At 47.5% G+C, this 19,112-nt stretch overlaps 2 protein-coding genes across 3 annotated transcripts in view; both read right to left on the bottom strand.

Moving 5' to 3' along the window:
• Positions 1-5,508: 5,508 nt before the first annotated feature.
• On the bottom strand, positions 5,509-11,362 carry ccna2 (cyclin A2; the record flags this gene model as incomplete). The annotated part of the gene is made up of 8 exons (XM_080536726.1): positions 5,509-5,560; positions 5,934-6,067; positions 6,540-6,653; positions 7,476-7,680; positions 8,594-8,817; positions 9,421-9,527; positions 10,031-10,280; positions 11,153-11,362. The coding sequence occupies 8 exons, from the start codon at positions 11,360-11,362 to the stop codon at positions 5,509-5,511; spliced, it is 1,296 nt and encodes a 431-aa protein (XP_080392852.1).
• Positions 11,363-13,950: 2,588 nt separating this feature from the next.
• Positions 13,951-19,112, bottom strand: part of bbs7 (Bardet-Biedl syndrome 7) — a gene marked incomplete at both ends in the record, with an annotated part of 14,927 nt that continues 9,765 nt past the window's right edge. For both annotated transcript variants that reach the window (XM_080537227.1, XM_080537228.1), the window contains 6 exons: positions 13,951-14,084; positions 14,426-14,549; positions 14,703-14,806; positions 17,356-17,465; positions 17,816-17,980; positions 18,393-18,532. In XM_080537227.1, the coding sequence (XP_080393353.1) occupies positions 13,951-14,084; positions 14,426-14,549; positions 14,703-14,806; positions 17,356-17,465; positions 17,816-17,980; positions 18,393-18,532 (777 nt within the window). The remainder of the gene's footprint in view (positions 14,085-14,425; positions 14,550-14,702; positions 14,807-17,355; positions 17,466-17,815; positions 17,981-18,392; positions 18,533-19,112) is intronic.

Below are 19,112 nucleotides of genomic sequence, written 5' to 3'. Positions count from 1 at the left end.
ACAGCCTTCTCTCTCCTCTACAGCCTCTCTCCTCTCCTCTACAGCCTCTCTCCTCTACAGCCTCTCTCCTCTCCTCTACAGCCTCCTCTCTCCTCTCCTCTACAGCCTCTCTCCTCTCCTCTACAGCCTCTCTCCTCTCATCTACAGCCTCCTCTCTCCTCTACAGCCTCTCTCCTCTACAGCCTCCTCTCTCATCTACAGCCTCCTCTCTCCTCTACAGCCTCTCTCCTCTACAGCCTCCTCTCTCCTCTACAGCCTCTCTCCTCTCCTCTACAGCCTCTCTCCTCTCCTCTCCTACAGCCTCTCTCCTCTCCTCTACAGCCCCTCTCCTCTACAGCCTCTCTCCTCTACAGCCTCCTCTCTCCTCTCCAGCCTCCTCTCCTCTCCTACAGCCTCTCTCCTCTACAGCCTCCTCTCTCCTCTACAGCCTCCTCTCTCCTCTACAGCCTCCTCTCTCCTCTCCAGCCTCCTCTCTCCTCTACAGCCTCCTCTCTCCTCTACAGCGTGCGTCGTCCTCTCTGGCCGTGGCAGGGATCTCTGAGGGACCTCCCGGGCTGCAGGGAGGAGTTGCCCACGGAGTTCCTCAGCTGCTTGAGGAGCATCCAGAGCAGGAGCCCCATGAGCAGCAGGAGGACCAGGAGGAGACCCACGTAGAGGCTCAGGTTCCAGCCCCAGGTCAGGGCCACGGGCAGGGAGGTGGAGGCCACCAGGTACCTCCTGGGGGAGGGCATGGGGATGGGGAGGGCAGGGCAGGTCCTCTAACACACCCCTCGTGGGTGGGTAGGTGGGAGGGTGATCTCTGGGAGTTCCTAGATGCCAGGTCCAAATCCAATGTACGGGTAAAGGCTCTGGTGCCCTAAATCAACCCACAGATTAAGCCCGAACCGGGCTAGGCTGTACTGGGCTGGCCCGGTTTGGCATCCATCCACACCACAGCTGCTGGAAAGGAAAGTGCCGGAAAAAAAGGACAATGTGGATGAAGAAGAGAAAGGACAATAAAGAGGACGATATCCAAAGCCGGGGCGGTCGGGTCGGGCTCAGGTCGGCCCTGGGGCTGTAGACCCACCCCCTGGGGGGTCGCTGACAAGACAGTCCACCTCCTTCAAGGGTCGGGCTGGTGCTGTGGGGGTGTGGAGGGAGCGGCGGTGGTGGTGGTGGGGGTGGGGGTGCCGGTGCCGGTCGTCAACGATAGATCCATGGCGGTGGTTGTTGTGTTGGGTGGTGTCGTTGTTATTGGATCAATGTTCTTCTCTTCCCTCCGTGTTCTAGAGAGTTCTCTGGTCCCGGGGCCTGTCGTCACGGCGGTCCAGCGAGGAGACCGGAGAGGTGGTGGTGGAGAGGCTGACCATGGTGGAGTGAGGAGGTCTGGACCCGGGCGAGGTGAGTCCTCCTCCAGAGGAGAGAGACCTGGTGAAATGGTGAGAAGAAACCCCTGACTGTTTGCTGCGCTCTCTGCTGCTTTCTCCTCCTCCTCTGTTCTCTCCCTTTTCTCTCTCTCTCTCTCTCTTTCTCTCTCTCTCTCTGTCAGACATACATACCCAGACTCCCAATTTATCACCGCTGATAGAGAGAGAGAGGGAGAGAGAGGGAGGGGGGGGAGAGAAAGGGAGAGAGAGAGGGAGCCAGGGAGGGAGAGAGAGGGGGGGGGGAGAGGGAGGGAGAGAGAGAGAGAGAGGGGGGGAGAGAGAGAGAGAGGGAGGGAGAGAGAGAGGGGGAGAGAGAGAGAGAGGGAGGGAGGGAGAGAGGGAGTATAACTGCCTCTGACAGCCATTGCCATTGGCTACCTCGGTTTCTCGCAGGCAGAAAATCAAATCAAAGCAGAGCAGGGACCAGAAAACATCAATATGTTATTTAATTGACGTTATGTTGACATTAGATTGGCGGTGTGATTAAACTGATCGTACATTGTAAAGGGGGGGAAGTCGCAAACAAAGATTATGGATTAACTATTTTGTTTTACTCAAAAGAGAAGATGTTATGTTAAATGTACGGCTCGGGCTGTTTAGATCTGTACACATATCAGAGGGGTTATTTACCGACAGTACGGTATGTGAGGCAATTTAAATAAAAATTAATTGCTTTTTTGAAACATGCTAAATTGACCCAGGACTGGGTTTATCTAAAGCCCTTCAAGGAGGTTGTTTGGAGAGTTTCTGCTCTTCAAGGACGCCTCGAAAGCATTGGAACATAAATTATTTTAGAATTAAGTTAGCTGTCTGTAGCTTTGGGACTGGGGGCGGATTAAACACACAGTAGTAGTCGACTTAATCACACTTTCAATAGAACATCTCTTCTGTAGAAGCTTCCCTTAGCAGAGGAAATAAGCTCAAACTGTGTCCGCAGGCTAAAACCAGCTCTTAAAACCTCAGAGACATACATTAAGGAACACACCATCGATACAGTAGCGCGGTAACTGAGCTGCTGTTTTATTTCCACAGCTGTGAGGCCCCATGACCTGAGGGCAAAGCAATTAATTTATCTATAAACTTCATCTCTCCACCTCCCTGCCTTTGTCATTGTAATGGCGGGTGCTTTCATGAGGGTTGTTACATATAAGAAGACACACACAAAAGAAACACAATCAGGGGAAGATTATCATTGTTGTTGTCAGACCCGTCAACTTCCCGGGGGATGGTCTAACAAAGGGTTACGCGGAGGGAGCCATAAATCAATTGTGAGCGTGGTTACCATAGAAACGTAACCTAATTCAAGCCCCTTTAAACATGCCATGAGTCATTTGGGGCATCTTTTAAAAAGACTCCCTCAGTTCACATGAAGGCAACGAAAAATGCACTGAGCCATATAACATACCACCCCTCTGTCATTCTCAGAGACAATGGTATGGTACAGATGCTAGTCCCCTAGGGTCCACTGAACGACTAGAGTTTATTTATTATTATAACTGCAATTCAGCTGATTGCCGTCTAATGTATTTCACTGCACTGTTGAGAGAGAGAGCTAGCTACAGTGCTGATATTCTGTGCATATGAATCAACTTTAATTTGAACGTTCATAAAGGAGCTATGAGTCGAAACATAAAGGCCACAGGGTTAATAATTACAATAAGAGATTTAATTAATTTCCTAAACACCTGTCAGACTCAAGGACAGCACTGTACAGAAAAGATACTTGTGTTCTTGTCTGGCTCCTGGAGCGTAGAGATACGGTTGGCTAGACAACCGCCAGTCTGGAGAGCTAGGCTAGTCAGGGTCAATGACACGCTAGGCGTCTAGGACCAGAGAGGTATGCTAAGAAGCTAGCTCTGGATGATGCTGGATGTGTAGCTGGCTTTGTAGTAGAGGCCTGTGAAGCGCAGATCTGGGATCAAGGTCATGTCTGGTCATACAAGACTCAGGGTTCCTACAAGTTTCAACAAGTCAAATGTAAGACTTTTTTTTTTTACCTCTTTGAATATAATTTTAGACCTATTCGTGACACCATGGTAGCGTTTTGTCATCCTCAAGGTGATGAATTTAGGGATTTCACTGCCATACAGACAAAAAAGTAAGCAAATTGGCATTTTTTTGGTTCCAGCTTGATTAATTTCAACGTAAATAGATGTGGTCGGACTGATTTCCTTGCAGAATCTCATTTTTAAGTCCTAGCACCTCATTTTATACAAATAACTGAAATTTGGGTCCTTAGGCCTTATTAATTGGAAGGCTTTTTAAGACCAGCGCGGGAACCCTGAAAACTCGTCACTATGACCTAAAAGACCAGCAACTGACCATGGTTCAGCAGTTCTCAACCCTCCGATTCCTGGGGGTGCACATACAGGATGACCTGTCCTGGAAGATCAACACAGCAGCCATCATCAAGAAGGCACAACAGCAGCTCTACTTCCTGAGTCCTCAGGAAAGATTACATCGGACAGGAGATGCTTGTGACCTTCTACCGCTGCACAGTGGAGAGCATCCTCACCTACTGCATCTGCGTGTTTCTCCAGCTGCACAGCCGCAGAGAGGAATGCGCTACAGAGAGTCGTGAGATCGGCCCAGAAGATCACCGGCGCCCCCCTCCCCTCTCTGGAAGAGCTGTACAACACACGCTGCCTCAGGAAGGCCTCCAAGATCTCCAGAGACCCATCCCACCCTGGGTACGAACACTTTGCTCGGCTGCCCTTGGACAGGCGGTTCAGGACCATGTTCGCAAGGACAAACAGACTGAAGCTCAGCTTCTACCCCAGGGCCACTCAGGCCCTGAACACAGCAAAGACCTAGGTTCTAGGCCCTGGACAATCTAGACAATTTGATGGCAGCTACTAGATTGAAATCAAGTGCAATACTGAAACACAACTGTGAACATTTCAAACCTGCAAACTGCGACACTTTAAATGAATGTGCAATAACACTATGTGCAATATGACAACCCTCGGGTACATAAGGTTCAGAGATAGGAAATGTTAGAATAGGTATAGCATAGCATAGAGTACAGCACAGTGTTTTATTTGTATAGTATAGTGGATAGTGTACATAGCCTTTATTTATGTAAACCAGCTCTTTTCCCTTCTTGTTTTTAGTTTTTTTTTCCTAGCACCAGGGGAGCCCCCCCTCCCAAAGAAAGTGAGCAGAGCAGAGGACGTAGGGAATTGACTTTTAAGCAACTGAGAAATGGCCTGTGTACAGGCCATGGAGGCAGAGTAGCGTTCTGCTGCCACCTAGTGGCTAAATCAAGTAATGACAAGACTGCAAACTGAATTGTCACAGGATGAATACAGGATTTCTTTTATAAAACAGATGGAAAGAAACACTTTAGAGAAAGTACATTTATTTACAAGAGCCATATTTTACAGAGCGGAAGATGCCTTGATTGCTAACCAGTGAACTGCAAGGACACATCACCTTCAGACAGGGCAGAGTGATTAAAATGTAAAAAGGCAGACGGAAGATATAAAACATATACTTCTATTCTGCGAATGACTTGGCCTCAAAACTGTGGCTTACAAATACCATAACCTGTAGAAAAGGGTGCGTCCAGCTGCTATGAGATCAACCAATCACATCTATAGAGCTCTTATAAAACATTTTAAAGAGTCCTAAAAAGACCAAACATGGTTCATTTGGGACTTGATTTGTCAGTAAATATTCACAGGTGACTATTTTAGTTGGGGGGGGGGGTGGGGGTAATGCTGACAGTGTAGAGGCACGTGTACAGCACAGAAGCACAATGAAGACCACACAGGTGTCCCGTAATAAAAATGACAGACAGACGATGGTTTGGTTAAACTACGTTACGAACCCTGGGAGGAGGAGCTTCATCAAGCGAATAAGACAAATCCTACACGTTCATACATATAAAAAAAACAATTTACATTTAAAAAAACAAAACTATTCAGCTCTAATTTGTCCATCCTCCCCTCCAAAAAAATGGAGGCGGTGGATTCAATTATTGAAATTCTGGCGATTTGGAGGAAGGGGCGGAGGGGGAAGACTTGGTAAAAAAATAAATGGTGTTGAGAAAAAAAACACATATTCCAACAGTCCTCTGCAGGGGGCGCTGTGTACGACATCACTTGAAGAGGAGCTTCTCTGGAGGCTCGATGAGGGACACTTCATGGTACCTGAGAGGGGGGGGGGGGGGGGGACAGATTAGATCAACACGCATTGATTTGATACAAACCAGATGAGGCCGGTGAAGGTAGGAAATCAGAGGACAGGAAAAACGCACGTTTGAGGCCAGCCCTCAACTCCATGCAACCCCCATTCTCTGATTTCTACCTCCACCAGCCTCCCATGGTACAAACCCACCCTGCACCCACTGAGGTAAAGGCCTGATGAGGCGTTGAGGTCTAACCGTGGTCTAACCGTGTGGTTTAACTCTGGTGGATTAACCGTGGTCTGACTGGTCTAACCCTGGTCTGACTGTGTGGTTTAACCCTGGTGGATTAACCGTGGTCTAACCGTGTGGTGTAACAGTGGTCTGACCGTACGTACTTGGAGCTCTTGTACTTCTCCCTGACAGACTGCTGGGCGTGTGCTGCAGCCCCGAGGTAGGTCTGGTGGAGGTCCGCTATGCAGGGCATCAGGTCCTCCAGGGAGTAGCCCGTCACCTGGGTCAGGGTCTTGGACTGGAGGAGGGAGGAGGGAGTAGATCAACCATGTTGTTCGTCAGAACAAACAGACCGATCGTTCGAGCGCCATTTAGATCAGTTTGACAAAACAATTGCTGATCCATATTTGGTCTCCAGCACCAGAGACTTTACTTGACAGCTTCACAGCACAAACTACTTAGGAAGGACATCACCTTAAAATACTGGCGTACGTCACTTTTGAGGAAATGCTTTTGCCTAAATATCATATATTCTATATTTGGTTCAGTTTATTCTGTTTCTCAACTTGAAAATACGACTGAAGCCATTATGTTAAGAAGGTGACTATGTGAGAATCTTGTTCTCTCATGTAATTCTGTACATAAAATCTGTCCGAGGGAACAGAGACATTACTGTTTCAAGCTTCTAAAAAAAACCTGCATCAGTTCTAGAGTTGGCTTCAGCTCAGCTACAGTTAAGGGTTTTGGGTCTAGAAGCTCTGCCTCCTTACCCATGATCCTCCTGTGATAGTGTGGTTGGCTAGCGTGAAGGCGGCGGCAGCAGTCTGCGAGGGGACGTACTTCAGGAAGGGGTCCGACTCCACCAGACTCAGCTCCCCCAGACACTGGAGAGAGGAGAGAGGAAGGGGTTAACACGACCACAACCCTGCTGCTTCACCTGGGCTAGGGGCACAGCAGGGGGAGGCTGGCAGAGGTAGACATCGGAGGACGGGGCTCGATGTAAATGCAAGGAGTGAGGAACGGAATCAAACATTCCATACAGTTCCGTCATTCGATACGTTACAATGAGCCCTGTCCTCCGATATCTACCCCCCCGCTAGCCTATGGTAGGAAACCAGGGAGGGAGGGGAGGGCTGCTTTGACACCATTCCCCCCTCCGTCCCATGCATAACAATACCCCCGTCTCAACTGGCTCTAGAAACACTGTCCCACTGCTATCCTCTGTCAATATTGTGAACCAATTGAATCACCTTGAACAAAAGACACACTGTCAGGCTCCAAAAAGAACTGGGGGAAAACCCTGGAGAAAACGGTGTATATATATTTAGCCAATGTGTCTGATTCTTCATGACTATTCTCTGTACAATATATAACGACGCATGTTAGATCAGATAAATCCTGTACTGATTTAACTTGACCATCCCACCACCTCACACTTATTTTGTGTTTTTTTTTCTTCTTTATACTATTGTATTGTGTTATGTTTGTGGGTTAGGGTTAGTTTCTTGTACCTAAATGCAATTCTCTGAGAGACTGGTAGCCAGTGTAGAGATCTCAGGATTGGTGTAATGTGTTCGAACATCTTTGTTTTTGCGAAGTAAAAATGTTCATAAATTAAAAAGTAAAAAACAATGCATGTCTCCTCCAATTCTCTACCTAACACCCCCCCCCCCGGGGTCACAGCCTAACCATCTGTGAGGTCTCACCATGGCCAGGCTCTCCACCTTGCTGCTGACGTGCTGGTGCAGGAAGTACTGCGTGAGGAACTGGCTGATGGTGGGGGCGGCCAGGTCGAAGGACAGCACCTTCAGCACCAGGTGCTCCATCCTCAGCACCTGCTTCTTGGTGTAGGTGTCGTCTGTGATGTACACAAACTCTGACACCTCCGGGGGGTAGATCTCCTCAAACTTCCTGTGTGGGGGAGGGAGGGAAGACAGGTGAGTGTGAGTGTTTGGGGAGGGGGAGGGGGAGAAAGGCAGAACATATGGTTGTCACCTTCTGTAAGAGAGAGGAAGAGGGCTTCTTCCTGGTAAATCAGTGTGTGTCAAAACTCACACACACACACTCATCTGAAGTGGTCTAGAGCAGAGATTGAATACACTTGTATACTTGGTTTATTTGCTCTACACAGTAGAGCTCGAGAGAAGTGGAATTCAGCATTCAAGTGGCTCTAAGTTTTTACTTCAGGCCACTCGAGGTATGAACCCCCCCGACATGGATCCTGTCACAACAGCCACACTAGCATAGCAATTAAAATGGAGGCAAGGTGTGGGCCATGCGTTGTAAAAGGTTAGCCACATCCTTCATTGTGGGATGAGCCATCCCTGCCTAGGAAGAGTGTGTGTATAGATAAATAATTAGGTACTTTATCAATCCCTGAGGGAAATTAAGGCGATACAGCAGCTCACATCATAAACTACCACTACAACATAAAGTGATGACAGAATTATAGAATACCATAAAATAGACCCCTGATACAATAGATCAGGATAACACAATAGAATAAAATAGACAGACATCTGAATATATACATGTCAGATGTGTCTGCCTAGTGTGTGTGCATATATATATATATATATATGTGTGCGTAGCTGAGTGTGTGTGTGTGTGTGTGTGTGTGTGCATCTGCCTAGCTGAGTGTGCATGCGTGTGTCTGCCTAGCTGAGTGTGTGTCTAGCTCAGAGTGTGCGTGCATGTGTGTGTGCCAAGCAGTGTGTATGTGTCTGCCTAGCCGAGAGAGAGTGTATCTGCCTAGCTGTGTGTATGTGTGCCTAGCTGAGAAAGTGAGTGTCTAGCTCAGAGTGTGTGTACATGTGTGACTTACGATGCCAACAACATGGCCGCCGTGCCGACCAGCTGCAGCTTCCCGCGCAGCACGGACATGGAGGAGAGGAAGCGGTCGATGTAGTTGACGGCCAGGTAGAGCGTCTCGTTCTGCAGCTTGTACTCCTCGCCCACCTCCACCAGCCAGTCCACCAGGATGGCCCGCATGCTGCAGGTGATGTCAGGCTGCTTCTTCATGTAGCCCGCCTTGGGTCTGGACTTCAGCTGTGTTTGATAGGGGGATAGGGGGGGAGGAGGAGAGGTGGGGGGCAAGGAGGGGATGGGGAGGGAGGAGGAGAGGTGGGGGGGCAAGGAGGGGATGGGGAAAGAGGAGGAGAGATGGAGGGAGAGGAGAGAGGTGGAGGAGAGATGGAGGGGTGGGAGAGGAGTGATGGAGGGAGAGGAGGAGAGATGGAGGGAGAGGAGAAGAAGAAGAAATGGAGGGAGAGGAGGAATGTAGACGATCAGTCTTCACAACAGCCTGGAGGGATTCCTTGTTTGCTCACAACAATTCCTTGTTTGCCCCCTGCCCCCCCCCCCCACCCCCCTAATGAATATCTGAGCTTCCTCCCCACTATTGAACACCTGAGCTTCCTCTGCCTCAGGCCGTCTCATTCCAAAAATGTCTTGAGAAAAAAGGGTTTGAGGAATGGAAGGAATGGCTTGGGACTGTCCTGTCATTACAACAGCGCGACACTCGCTAACAGGGCAAGTCCAGACACGTCAGTGCAGGTCAACAGTAGCAGACGTGTCTGTTTGTCCCTTTGTGTGATTGGTCGAAAAATAAACACCACTGTACAACTAGCAGTTGGTTCACCCCCCCCTCACCTCCATCTCCCTCAGGTAGGCGTGGATCTCTTCGGCGTACTCCGAGGCCTCGTTCACGTTGGCTGTCTTCTCCTCTCCCTCGACCAACGACATGTCCATTGGAGAATCTATGGCAGGGGGGGGAGAAATTAATTGTATGTGTTTTTCAAAAGGGTCTCACTGAAATCTATTCACATCTCTGGGTGTAGGCCGTTCACTTCTGCCTGACACGTGTTTAACAACAGAGCAGCCACATAAAGTTTAAGTGAGTTTTGTCTTTACACAGACCACACACACACTCCTCCTGAGCACTGAGTCTCTCTCCTGAGACACCCGCTTTTCCCCTTTACTGTGTCCTCTATGACTTCTACTGCCCCCCTTGTACTGTTTCTCTGTTCTCCAGTGTCTATATATATAACATTTAAAAATAAATAAACATTTTTCCATCACTGAGACTGCCAATGGCCCCTGGCCTGAGCTAGATTACTCTTCCCCCTACAACTGGTGTATTGATGATTCACTTGATTAGTCAAATGTATTATTTGTAAGTCGCTTTGGAATAAGGCGTCTGCTAAATGCCAAAAATATAAATGTATGCAAGTAAACTAGAACAATGCAGCCTTACGCTCACCAAAGCTGACGTCCATGGGCAGGTCAATGGTGGCCAGGGGCTGGCGGAGGCGCATCACCGTGGGGTTCAGCTTCAGCGGGGAGGTCGCCGCCGAGGGCTTGGCTTTGAGGGACACCGGCTTCTTGACGCAGGCACCGTCCGGCTCATCCACATGGATCTGGAAGGCTGGAGGCTTGGCGGGGGCCACCTTCTCAGCGTAGCTTTTACCACAGTCGTCATTTTTACAAGATTGCACAGGAGACGTGGAGCCCTAGAATGACAGAAATGTTTTAATTAGCTATGCTTACAATGGAAGAAGTCAGTTGCATGCTTAATTACATTATTGAATTACTTCAATAAGGCAAGGCTGGTTTATTTGTATAGCACATTTCATACAAGCGGGGCAATTCAAAGTGCTAATGCTTTACATACATTACTAAAAATACAGCAAGAGGAGCATAGGAAGAAAATAAAAATGACAATGAATAAAAGCAAATGTAAGAAGTGAATAGATAAAACATTCAATAAAATAATAGATAATGGATAAGACATTGGTAGAAGTGTTTGTGTTTAATCATAACTGCTGCAAAACATGCAGGTTTTTAGCTGAACAAGTGGGGTCTGAATGAGTCAGATCGTAACTAAAGTCAGCCATCCTATTTAATATAACATGAGTCATGACCTGTATTGTGTATGACCCACTCTTTAGATTGACAGCTTAAAATGGCGGACTACTTGGGAGGGAACCTAGTGGACATTTAAAACATTGCTGTATTGAAGACTCGAGTCACACTTGTACTTAGTTATTACAATCAACACATCCCTAGATCTGTTATTTGCTGGAATAAACTCATCTTGAAGTTTACAATTGTGTAAAACAGTGCAGCTTTATCCACCGTTAGCTGCTGTGACTCATGGACAAGTGATCTCCCAGTCACCTAGCCTACTAACCAACATGTCTAGCCTACTAAGCTGCAATCAATAGATTCAACTGCATAATGATCAACTGTCACTATACAAAAATAAATAAAACACTTCACATCTTAACTTCAATAATAATAATAAACAACAACAACGTGTTGATCAGAGAAACACACATGGAGGTTAGCTCCCAGGCTAGGTAGCCTAGCTGGGGTGACCCACCTGTTTCGTGCAGCGCTGGTTCTGAGGTTTCTGGTTCTGGTTCTGGGTTAGGGCTCCCAGCACCGTCCTGCTGACCTGTCCTGCCGCCTTGGGCACCAGGTTCTCCTGGTTGTCCCCCCGGTGTTTGAGTGTCCCCTGTCTCAGCCTGGACAGCATGTTCTCCTGGTTGTGGTCCTCCAGCGCGCTGCTAGCTTGGTTTGGTCCAGACATGTTGGTATCCTCAGTAGTATTCGCTTGCTAGCTAACCAAGTGCACTGCAAAATGTGTACTTTTGTAATTCAAAATTAAACAAATTCAAATGGTAAAGAAGGCGCCAAACATAAATTGTGACGTTCAACACAAGCTTACATAAGAGCTGCCTGTCCCTCTCTCTCTCTGTGCACCAGATCAGCTTTAACGTGACAAAGCCAACCGGGGTTGCAGATGTAAAAGCCTTTAGAGGTTTTCGTTGGTGCAGACTCCTATTCTGCTGGAAAAGCACGACTTTAATTAGCCATTGTGCACTGAAATGTAAAATTACCTAGTTACCAGCCTGCTAACTATGTGCACTCAGACGTCCATCCTGCATTATGTTGCTTTTCTCCCAGTTCAAGTAGCCCGCGACTATTGAAACGGGCCAATCGGAGGCGACTATTGAAACGGGCCAATCGGAGAGGACAAACGAAAATGACATCACGCCCCTACGGCGGCCGACACGACACAGGAAAGCGAACTCCTGCCAGCGCGCAGACCGTTGAGAAGTCGAAGGAGTGCAACAGGAGCACCTAGGCGGGACAATAAACATTCAAATGTTGATGACGGTCTCTGATATTTAAATATCGTTCCCAGGGGCGGTTCTAGGTGTTTTAAATGGGATGGCAGAGGGGTGGCAAAGGATTTCTCGCGCGGGGCAGGTGGTCAAACATATACCATCATTTAAGTTTTAACTATGGGCCCCTTAGCCCCACACTACTGATTGCCCCACCCACAATTACTTTTGAAATATACTGTAATACACTATTATTATTTCACAAGGGTGAAAAAGGTGAGAAGGATATGAGACCCGGAACCTGCTAGGGCAGGGGTGGCCGACCAGTCGGAGACTAAGCCAAAAAAGATTATTGGGGTAGCAGAAAGAGCCACATCAAATGCACAAAAGCAGTCCCTCTTATTCTCACACACACACACGCACGCGCGCACACACACACACACACACACACACACACACACACACACACACACACACACAAAAAAAATCAATTTCCAATAAGCTACAAGACCAGTGGTGTCATTTCAGTAAAAGCCAAAGTATGGCAAGATACCGAGTGGGGGGGTTTCTTTTTCAAATCAGTTATGCAATAGTCAATTTTGGTGAGTTGTTTCTGTACAATTGACTTATATGACATTAAGGTAATGAATAAAGGAGACAACTACAGTATGTAGGTAGTAATCTACATCTTTTCTAGCAGGTGGACCTGGTTCAATCTCCTTGCACTGTTAAAACACTAGTATTGTGAGACCTCACCTGTGTCCCTGTACTTATGTCTCTGCTGACCTTTGACCAAAAAAGGTCCTCATGTTCATTTTCCTTTTTTCCCCTGGCATATTTGTGTCACCAGCTCACCTATGTGAGATGATTGACAATATCAAAAACATACTTGCACACAAGTTAGTGTTACTGGCCCCAATTTGGTACAATTATTACTGAAATTATCGAGAATAGAGACATGGTTGACATACGTAAATTAGCTGTTGAACCCTTTAATGTTCGCTAAGGGGGGTGCATTTCACTGTGCAAATTACTTTAAATGTTTGGTATGGGGATCCATCAGAGAAATATCATCAAAGTGTTTTTTGCAACTGGGGGGGCAAACCATTTTCGTGGGGGGGCTACTGCTCCCCATGCCCCAGTGTAGAACCGCCAATGCGTTAGCCTCATAACATAATTGCCTAAGCCATGCTTCACTTGTGGTCAGCCGAGCCATCTTTGTATGTACTATCAAAAATACCTATGCCAAACAGATGACTTGGGCAGATAGTGATTTTGGAATGTAACAAGCATTCTGATGATGGCATAGGCAATAATGTACAGTGTATCCGCAGTGTCAAGGCCAATGCACACGGCGTGCGATTTTGTCGCATGACAACATTCGATTCTCAATTCACATCAATGAATGAATGAATGTGAATGGAGAATCGAATGTTGTCGTGCGACAATATCGCATCGCACGCCGTGTGCATTGTCTCATTGAGATGCATTCAAAACAATGGAATCGAATTCGGCGGTGCAACAAAATTGCACGCCATGTGCATTGGGCTTTAGGAGAGTAGAGTTAGGCAGATATCTCAATTTAGCCAAAATATGACCAATATATTGCAATCATGCTATGAGGCTAACGATATATGATTATATCAATGCGTAGATAATAAGGATCTTTAAATGCACAAATGTTGTTTGTGCCTTTTTTATGCCTTTTTTTATCATTTGGACATATAACCGTGCAGTTGTAAAAATACCTGCAATACACACAGATAAGCCACAAAAAAGTGGCAAAAGTGGGAAACCATAACAAATTACTATGAAATATTTATAGGCTTCAATATACATATAAATATGACCAGAAAATAGGTACAATGATATTATTCTCAAAGCAGAAATCTATCAATAAATCGAATCAACAGAATACATGTATCCAGATATTGAAATGTGACCACCCTACTCTGTAATATTATTATTTGACAAATGAAACAAGTAAACTATAAAAAAAAAAAACACAATACAAAAGCAAAATGGTGTACAGGTTAAGCTCATTTAGACGTTATGCTTCATTGAAGAAGTTCATCAAAGAGTTGAGATCATAGTTGTCCAGAATCTCCAGCAGGGACGTGACCTTGGTCTTCACGTTCTGGCCCTTGAACTTGAATTTGTCGATGAAGAGGTCAGTTATCATACCTAGGGAGAGAGAGAGAGAGAGAGAGAGAGAGAGAGAGAGAGAGAGAGAGAGAGAGAGAGAGAGAGAGAGAGAGAGAGAGAGAGAGAGAGAGAGAGAGAGAGAGAGAGAGAGAGAGAGAGAGAGAGAGACACACACACACACACACACACACACACACACACACACACAATAAGGGGTACTGTGACAATAATGACTTTAATGCTATTTAACCCTTGAAGGGAATTGGAGCTAAATAATTCTAATTCTAGATTCTAATTCTATATTAAATAATTCTAATTCTAGATTAAATCATTCTATTCTTAAGATAATTAGAACAGCAAAACAACGACAAGTCAGATACCATAAAGTCTTTCCAGGTGAGCCGGTTGCTTCTTGTATTCCTCCAGCAGAAAGGCAGAATCATCTAGAATATTACGATACTCGGGGATGAGGAAGTCTGCATTCCCCTCATGAACCTGGAGCTCCTACACACACACACACACACACACACACACACACACACACACACACACAGCGACCGAGAAGAGGGAGAGAGAATTGCGTGAGCAAGGGGAAGATTACAGCGCAATGAATTCAACAAAGCAGTTCATCTCCCATCATAGAGCTGTGACACCTACCTTCAACGCATCGATGAGCTGAACCTTCTTGGCCAGAAGCAGTTGATGCTCCAGCTTGGGGTGGATCATCCTGAGGGTGTGGCCCACAGACTCCTCGTTGATATCTGGTTTAAACACAAAGATCATTTGTGTGTTTTTTTTCTGAGTGGGGCAGTCCCATTCATATTTTTCATTTTATTGGACAGATACAGTGAAGACAGACAGGAAAGTAAGGAGAAGAAGGGAGAGAGGGCGTTTGTTCGTTGTTTTAGGCGTACATGTCGGAAGGTGGAGCGGTTATGGAAATCCACAAAAAGTCCACCGCCTCTATTACAAGGAACTGATAAGCGACTTTAACAACATGGTTAAAGATGCAAGAGCGGGCGCATAGGTGGCGTAGTGGGTTAAGCGTTGACCATGTACCGCAGGGTCCCCGGTTCGATTCCGTTCGGGGACATATCCTGCATGTCATCCCCCCTTTCTCGATCACCCATCCTTCCTGTCTAAACCTTCACTGTATCTGTCAAATAAAATTGTCACCCCCGCCCCCCCTGTTGTACCCCTGTTTTCAAACAAGGACTGTAGTGATTTTCTCTCCTTCTTTGTAAAACAAGGTTAACCGGGTTAGGGCTAGCATTATCCCCTCCCCTACCCCCCCCTCCCATCCCCCCCTCCCGCCCATCAATTCTTGATGAATTCTCTCCCATCTCCCTGAAGGAGCTTATAAAATTTGTGGGCTATATGAAAATCTCCTCTAGCCCATTAGACATCATTCCGACATGTATGCTTAAAAACGTAGACCTACTCACTTCCATTGGTCCATGTCTGGTTTCCATTATAAACTGCTCCCTTCAAACTGGTTGTGTCCCACTATACTTTAATCAAGCAGTTGTTCAGCCTCTCTTAAAGAAGCTGAACCTTGATCCCTCCCTCCCCCAAAAGTACAGGCCCATATCGAAATTAGCTTTCATCTCAAAAGTTACAGAAAGGGTTGTTTTTCAATGCACACTCCATTTTCGATAAATTTCAATCTGGTTTCCATCAGAAGCACTCCACCGAAACAGCTCTCCTCAGAGTCTCAAATGACATCTTGAGATCATCTGATGAGGGAAAATGTTCTGTTCTGGTGCTATTAGATCTAAGTGCAGCCTTTGACACGGTTGATCACTGCATTCTGATCGATGAGGCTGAGGCAGTGGGTTGGTATCACTGGAAGCACCCTGGATTGGTTCTCCTCCTATCTTTAGGATAGGAGTTTTTCTGTGTCTGTTGGCCCTTTCACATCCGAAACTGCTGCTCTGTCCTGTGGTGCGCCCCAGGGTTCTGTTCTGGGACCTATTTTGTTTGCACTTTACATGCTCCCCCTAGGAATGATAATTAGCTAATTCAAAGAGGTCTCTTACCATTGTTATGCAGACGATATTCAACTGTACACCTCATTTAAGCCAGATCAAACCGACAAGTTGTCTGCTCTATTTGACTGTCTGACTGCTGTGAAGGATTGGATGGCAAACAACTTCCTCCAACTAAACGCAGATAAAACAGAGGTTCTTATTATAGGTTCAGACAAAGTCACTCAAAAAATTGCTACATGCATGGGGACCCTCTCAACAACAGTAAGGTCTAAGCTCAGAAACCTTGGTGTTATTTTTGACCAGCAAATGCATTTTGACCACCACATCAGATCAGTGACACGTACCTGTTTTTTCCATCTGCGCAATATTGCTAAGCTCTGGTCTGTGGTATCCCACACAGAGTTAGAAATGATCATTCACGCCTTTGTATCATCCCGACTGGACTATTGTAACTCCCTTTTCACCTGCCTCGACACATCCACCCTGGGCCGGCTACAAATGGTCCAACATGCAGCTGCAAGGCTGTTGACTAGGTCCAGGAAATCATGTCACATCACCCCCATCTTAGCACCCCTACTGGCTCCCCATCAAATATAGAATTGATTTCAAGATTCTGGTCATCACCTACAGAGCCCTCCATGGTCAGGCACCTGCCTACATCTGTGACCTACTGCGTCCTTACAGCCCCAGTAGGTCTCTCAGGTTCTCTGACCAGGGTTTGTTGGTTGTCCACCGTGCCAGATTGAAGACCAAGGGTGATAGAGCATTCCAAACCGTGGCCCCCAGGCTTTGGAATGCTTTGCCCTGGGATCTTAGATCAACTGGCTGGTCGAGGTTTTTAAAAAGCAGTTAAAGACTGTGTTGTATAGAAAGGCTTTTGGATAGCCCCTAGGGCCTGTCTTTCTGTGTCCTGCCGATGATGTTACACCTGTTGTCTGTTATTATTATTATTCTAATCCTATTATTATTTTCACTTGTTTTGCCTGTTTTAACCTGCTGTGGCTTTTCGATCTTGTATTATGTTTTATTTGTGTTTCCTCCTTGTATGTAAAGCACCTTGTGACCCTTGGTCTGGGAAAGGTGCTGTATAAATACATTTTACTTACTTACTTACTAGGGCGTGTCAGCAGGGCATGGGCCGGATTTGAACCCATGCCGACATGGTGGGCATATGTGTGCACTGTAGACCGCGGTGCTAGACCACTGGACCACCCCAGGCCATGGTGCTAGACCACTGGACCACCCCAGGCCATGGTGCTAGACCACTGGATCACCCCAGGCCCTGTTTAATGATTGTTAAGTATGAAGTATGAAGCTACCGTAGGAGATGTTGAGGTTGGACTTCCTCTTGGTGGCTTCTTTGGAGAGGACGTCCTTCAGGATGGAGATGGTGGAGATGTTGTCAGACCTGAAGAGGCCTTCCCCTTTACTAGGAGAAGGAAAGCAGAAGGGGGAGATTAAGTTGGTTTTACCCTCTTAAAAGGTATTAATTCCTCCTTCTTCTAGCATTGTGACTGCCAACGGCCCCTGTGTGTGTGTGTGTGTGTGGGGGGGGGGGGGGGGGGGGCACTTGTACATGGCCTCTAGCTGTGTGTGTGTGTGTGTGTGTGTGTGTGTGTATGTGTGCACCTGTAGGTGGCCTCCAGCTGGGTGTGTGTATCTGTGTGTGTGTGTGTGTGTGTGTGTGTGTGTGTGTGTGTGTGTGTGTGTGTGCGCACCTGTAGGTGGCCTCCAGCTGGGTGTGTGTATCTGTGTGTGTGTGTGTGTGTGTGTGTGCACCTGTAGGTGGCCTCCAGCTGGGTGCCCAGGAAGGTGTTCTGGAAGCAGAAGGACACGTTCTCCCCGGCGGGGGTCTTCTCTGGGACCTCCGGCAGACAGAACACCACCCAGGAGTGGATCTCTGCAAAGCTGAACTGGCCCACCAGGGTGAGGGTGTTCATGGGTCTGGAGGGAGGGAGGGAAGGAGGGAGGAGAGGGAGGGAGGGAGAGAGAGAAAGGGAGGGGAGTGAGCGATAAGAGGGACAGAGAAAGTGAGAGAGAGAGAGAGAGGAAGCGAGCGAGAGAGAGAGGAAGGAAGTGAGAGAGGGAGAGATAGATAGATAGATAGATAGGACAGGTTCTTGATTGCTGACCAGGACTCCAACAGCATTGCTCCCTCCCTCCCTCCTCACCTGTCCTGGTCCATGGTGTGTGTTCACCCCAGTCACCATGCCTACCTCCCTCTCCCTCCCTCGGGTCCCTCCCTCTCCCTCCCTCCCCCCCTCCCTCCCTCACCTGTCCTGGTCCATGGTGTGTGTTCACCCCAGTCACCATTCCCCCCCTCCCTCCCTCCCTCCCACCCTCCCCCCCTCCTCACCTGTCCTGGTCCATGGTGTGTGTCCTCTGGTGGAGGGACAGGGGTTTGATCTGGTACTGTCGGACGTGGCAGGTCTTGGGCTGCAGGCGGGGGGTGATGTAGGCCTGCAGGGTGCCGTACTGACCCTCGATGGACCTCACCTGGGGGGGGCACACCTGTCACTACGGACCTGATACAGCATGGTGTCATAACACATATACGTGACTGCTAATGGGTGGAGGGAGGGCTGTACAGGTCCAACGTGAAGATAATGGACTGATTTATATTGCGCCTAACATGGGCTCTGTTACCAATCCTACACTTTCAGCTCTGTGTGTGTGTGTGGACATGGACATGTCATGGTAAATGGTAAACAGACTGACTTATACAGCTCCTTATTCCAAAGCGCTTTACAACGGCCTCTCATTCACCCATTCACACACACATTCACACACCAATGGCGGCCAAGCTACCATGCAAGGTGCCCGGACGCTCATTGGGAGCAATTTGGGGTACAGTGTCTTGCCCAAGGACACCTTGACATGTGGCCAGGCGGGGTTCAAACCGCCGATCTTGCGATCATTAGACGCCGACTCTACCTCCTGAGACACAGACGCCCCTGAGATGAGGGTTGAGGGTCCTAGGCCTGATGTTATAAAACTCTTTGGTCAGTGATCAACTCTTTCTCATACATTCCCAGACCTTGTCAGGTTTCCTCTGGGCATCATAAAGTGATTGATG

Source organism: Nansenia antarctica (genome assembly GCF_963989245.1).
Source record: "Nansenia antarctica genome assembly, chromosome: 7".
NCBI lineage: Eukaryota > Metazoa > Chordata > Actinopteri > Argentiniformes > Microstomatidae > Nansenia > Nansenia antarctica.
This window is presented reverse-complemented; position numbering and strand designations above follow the sequence as displayed.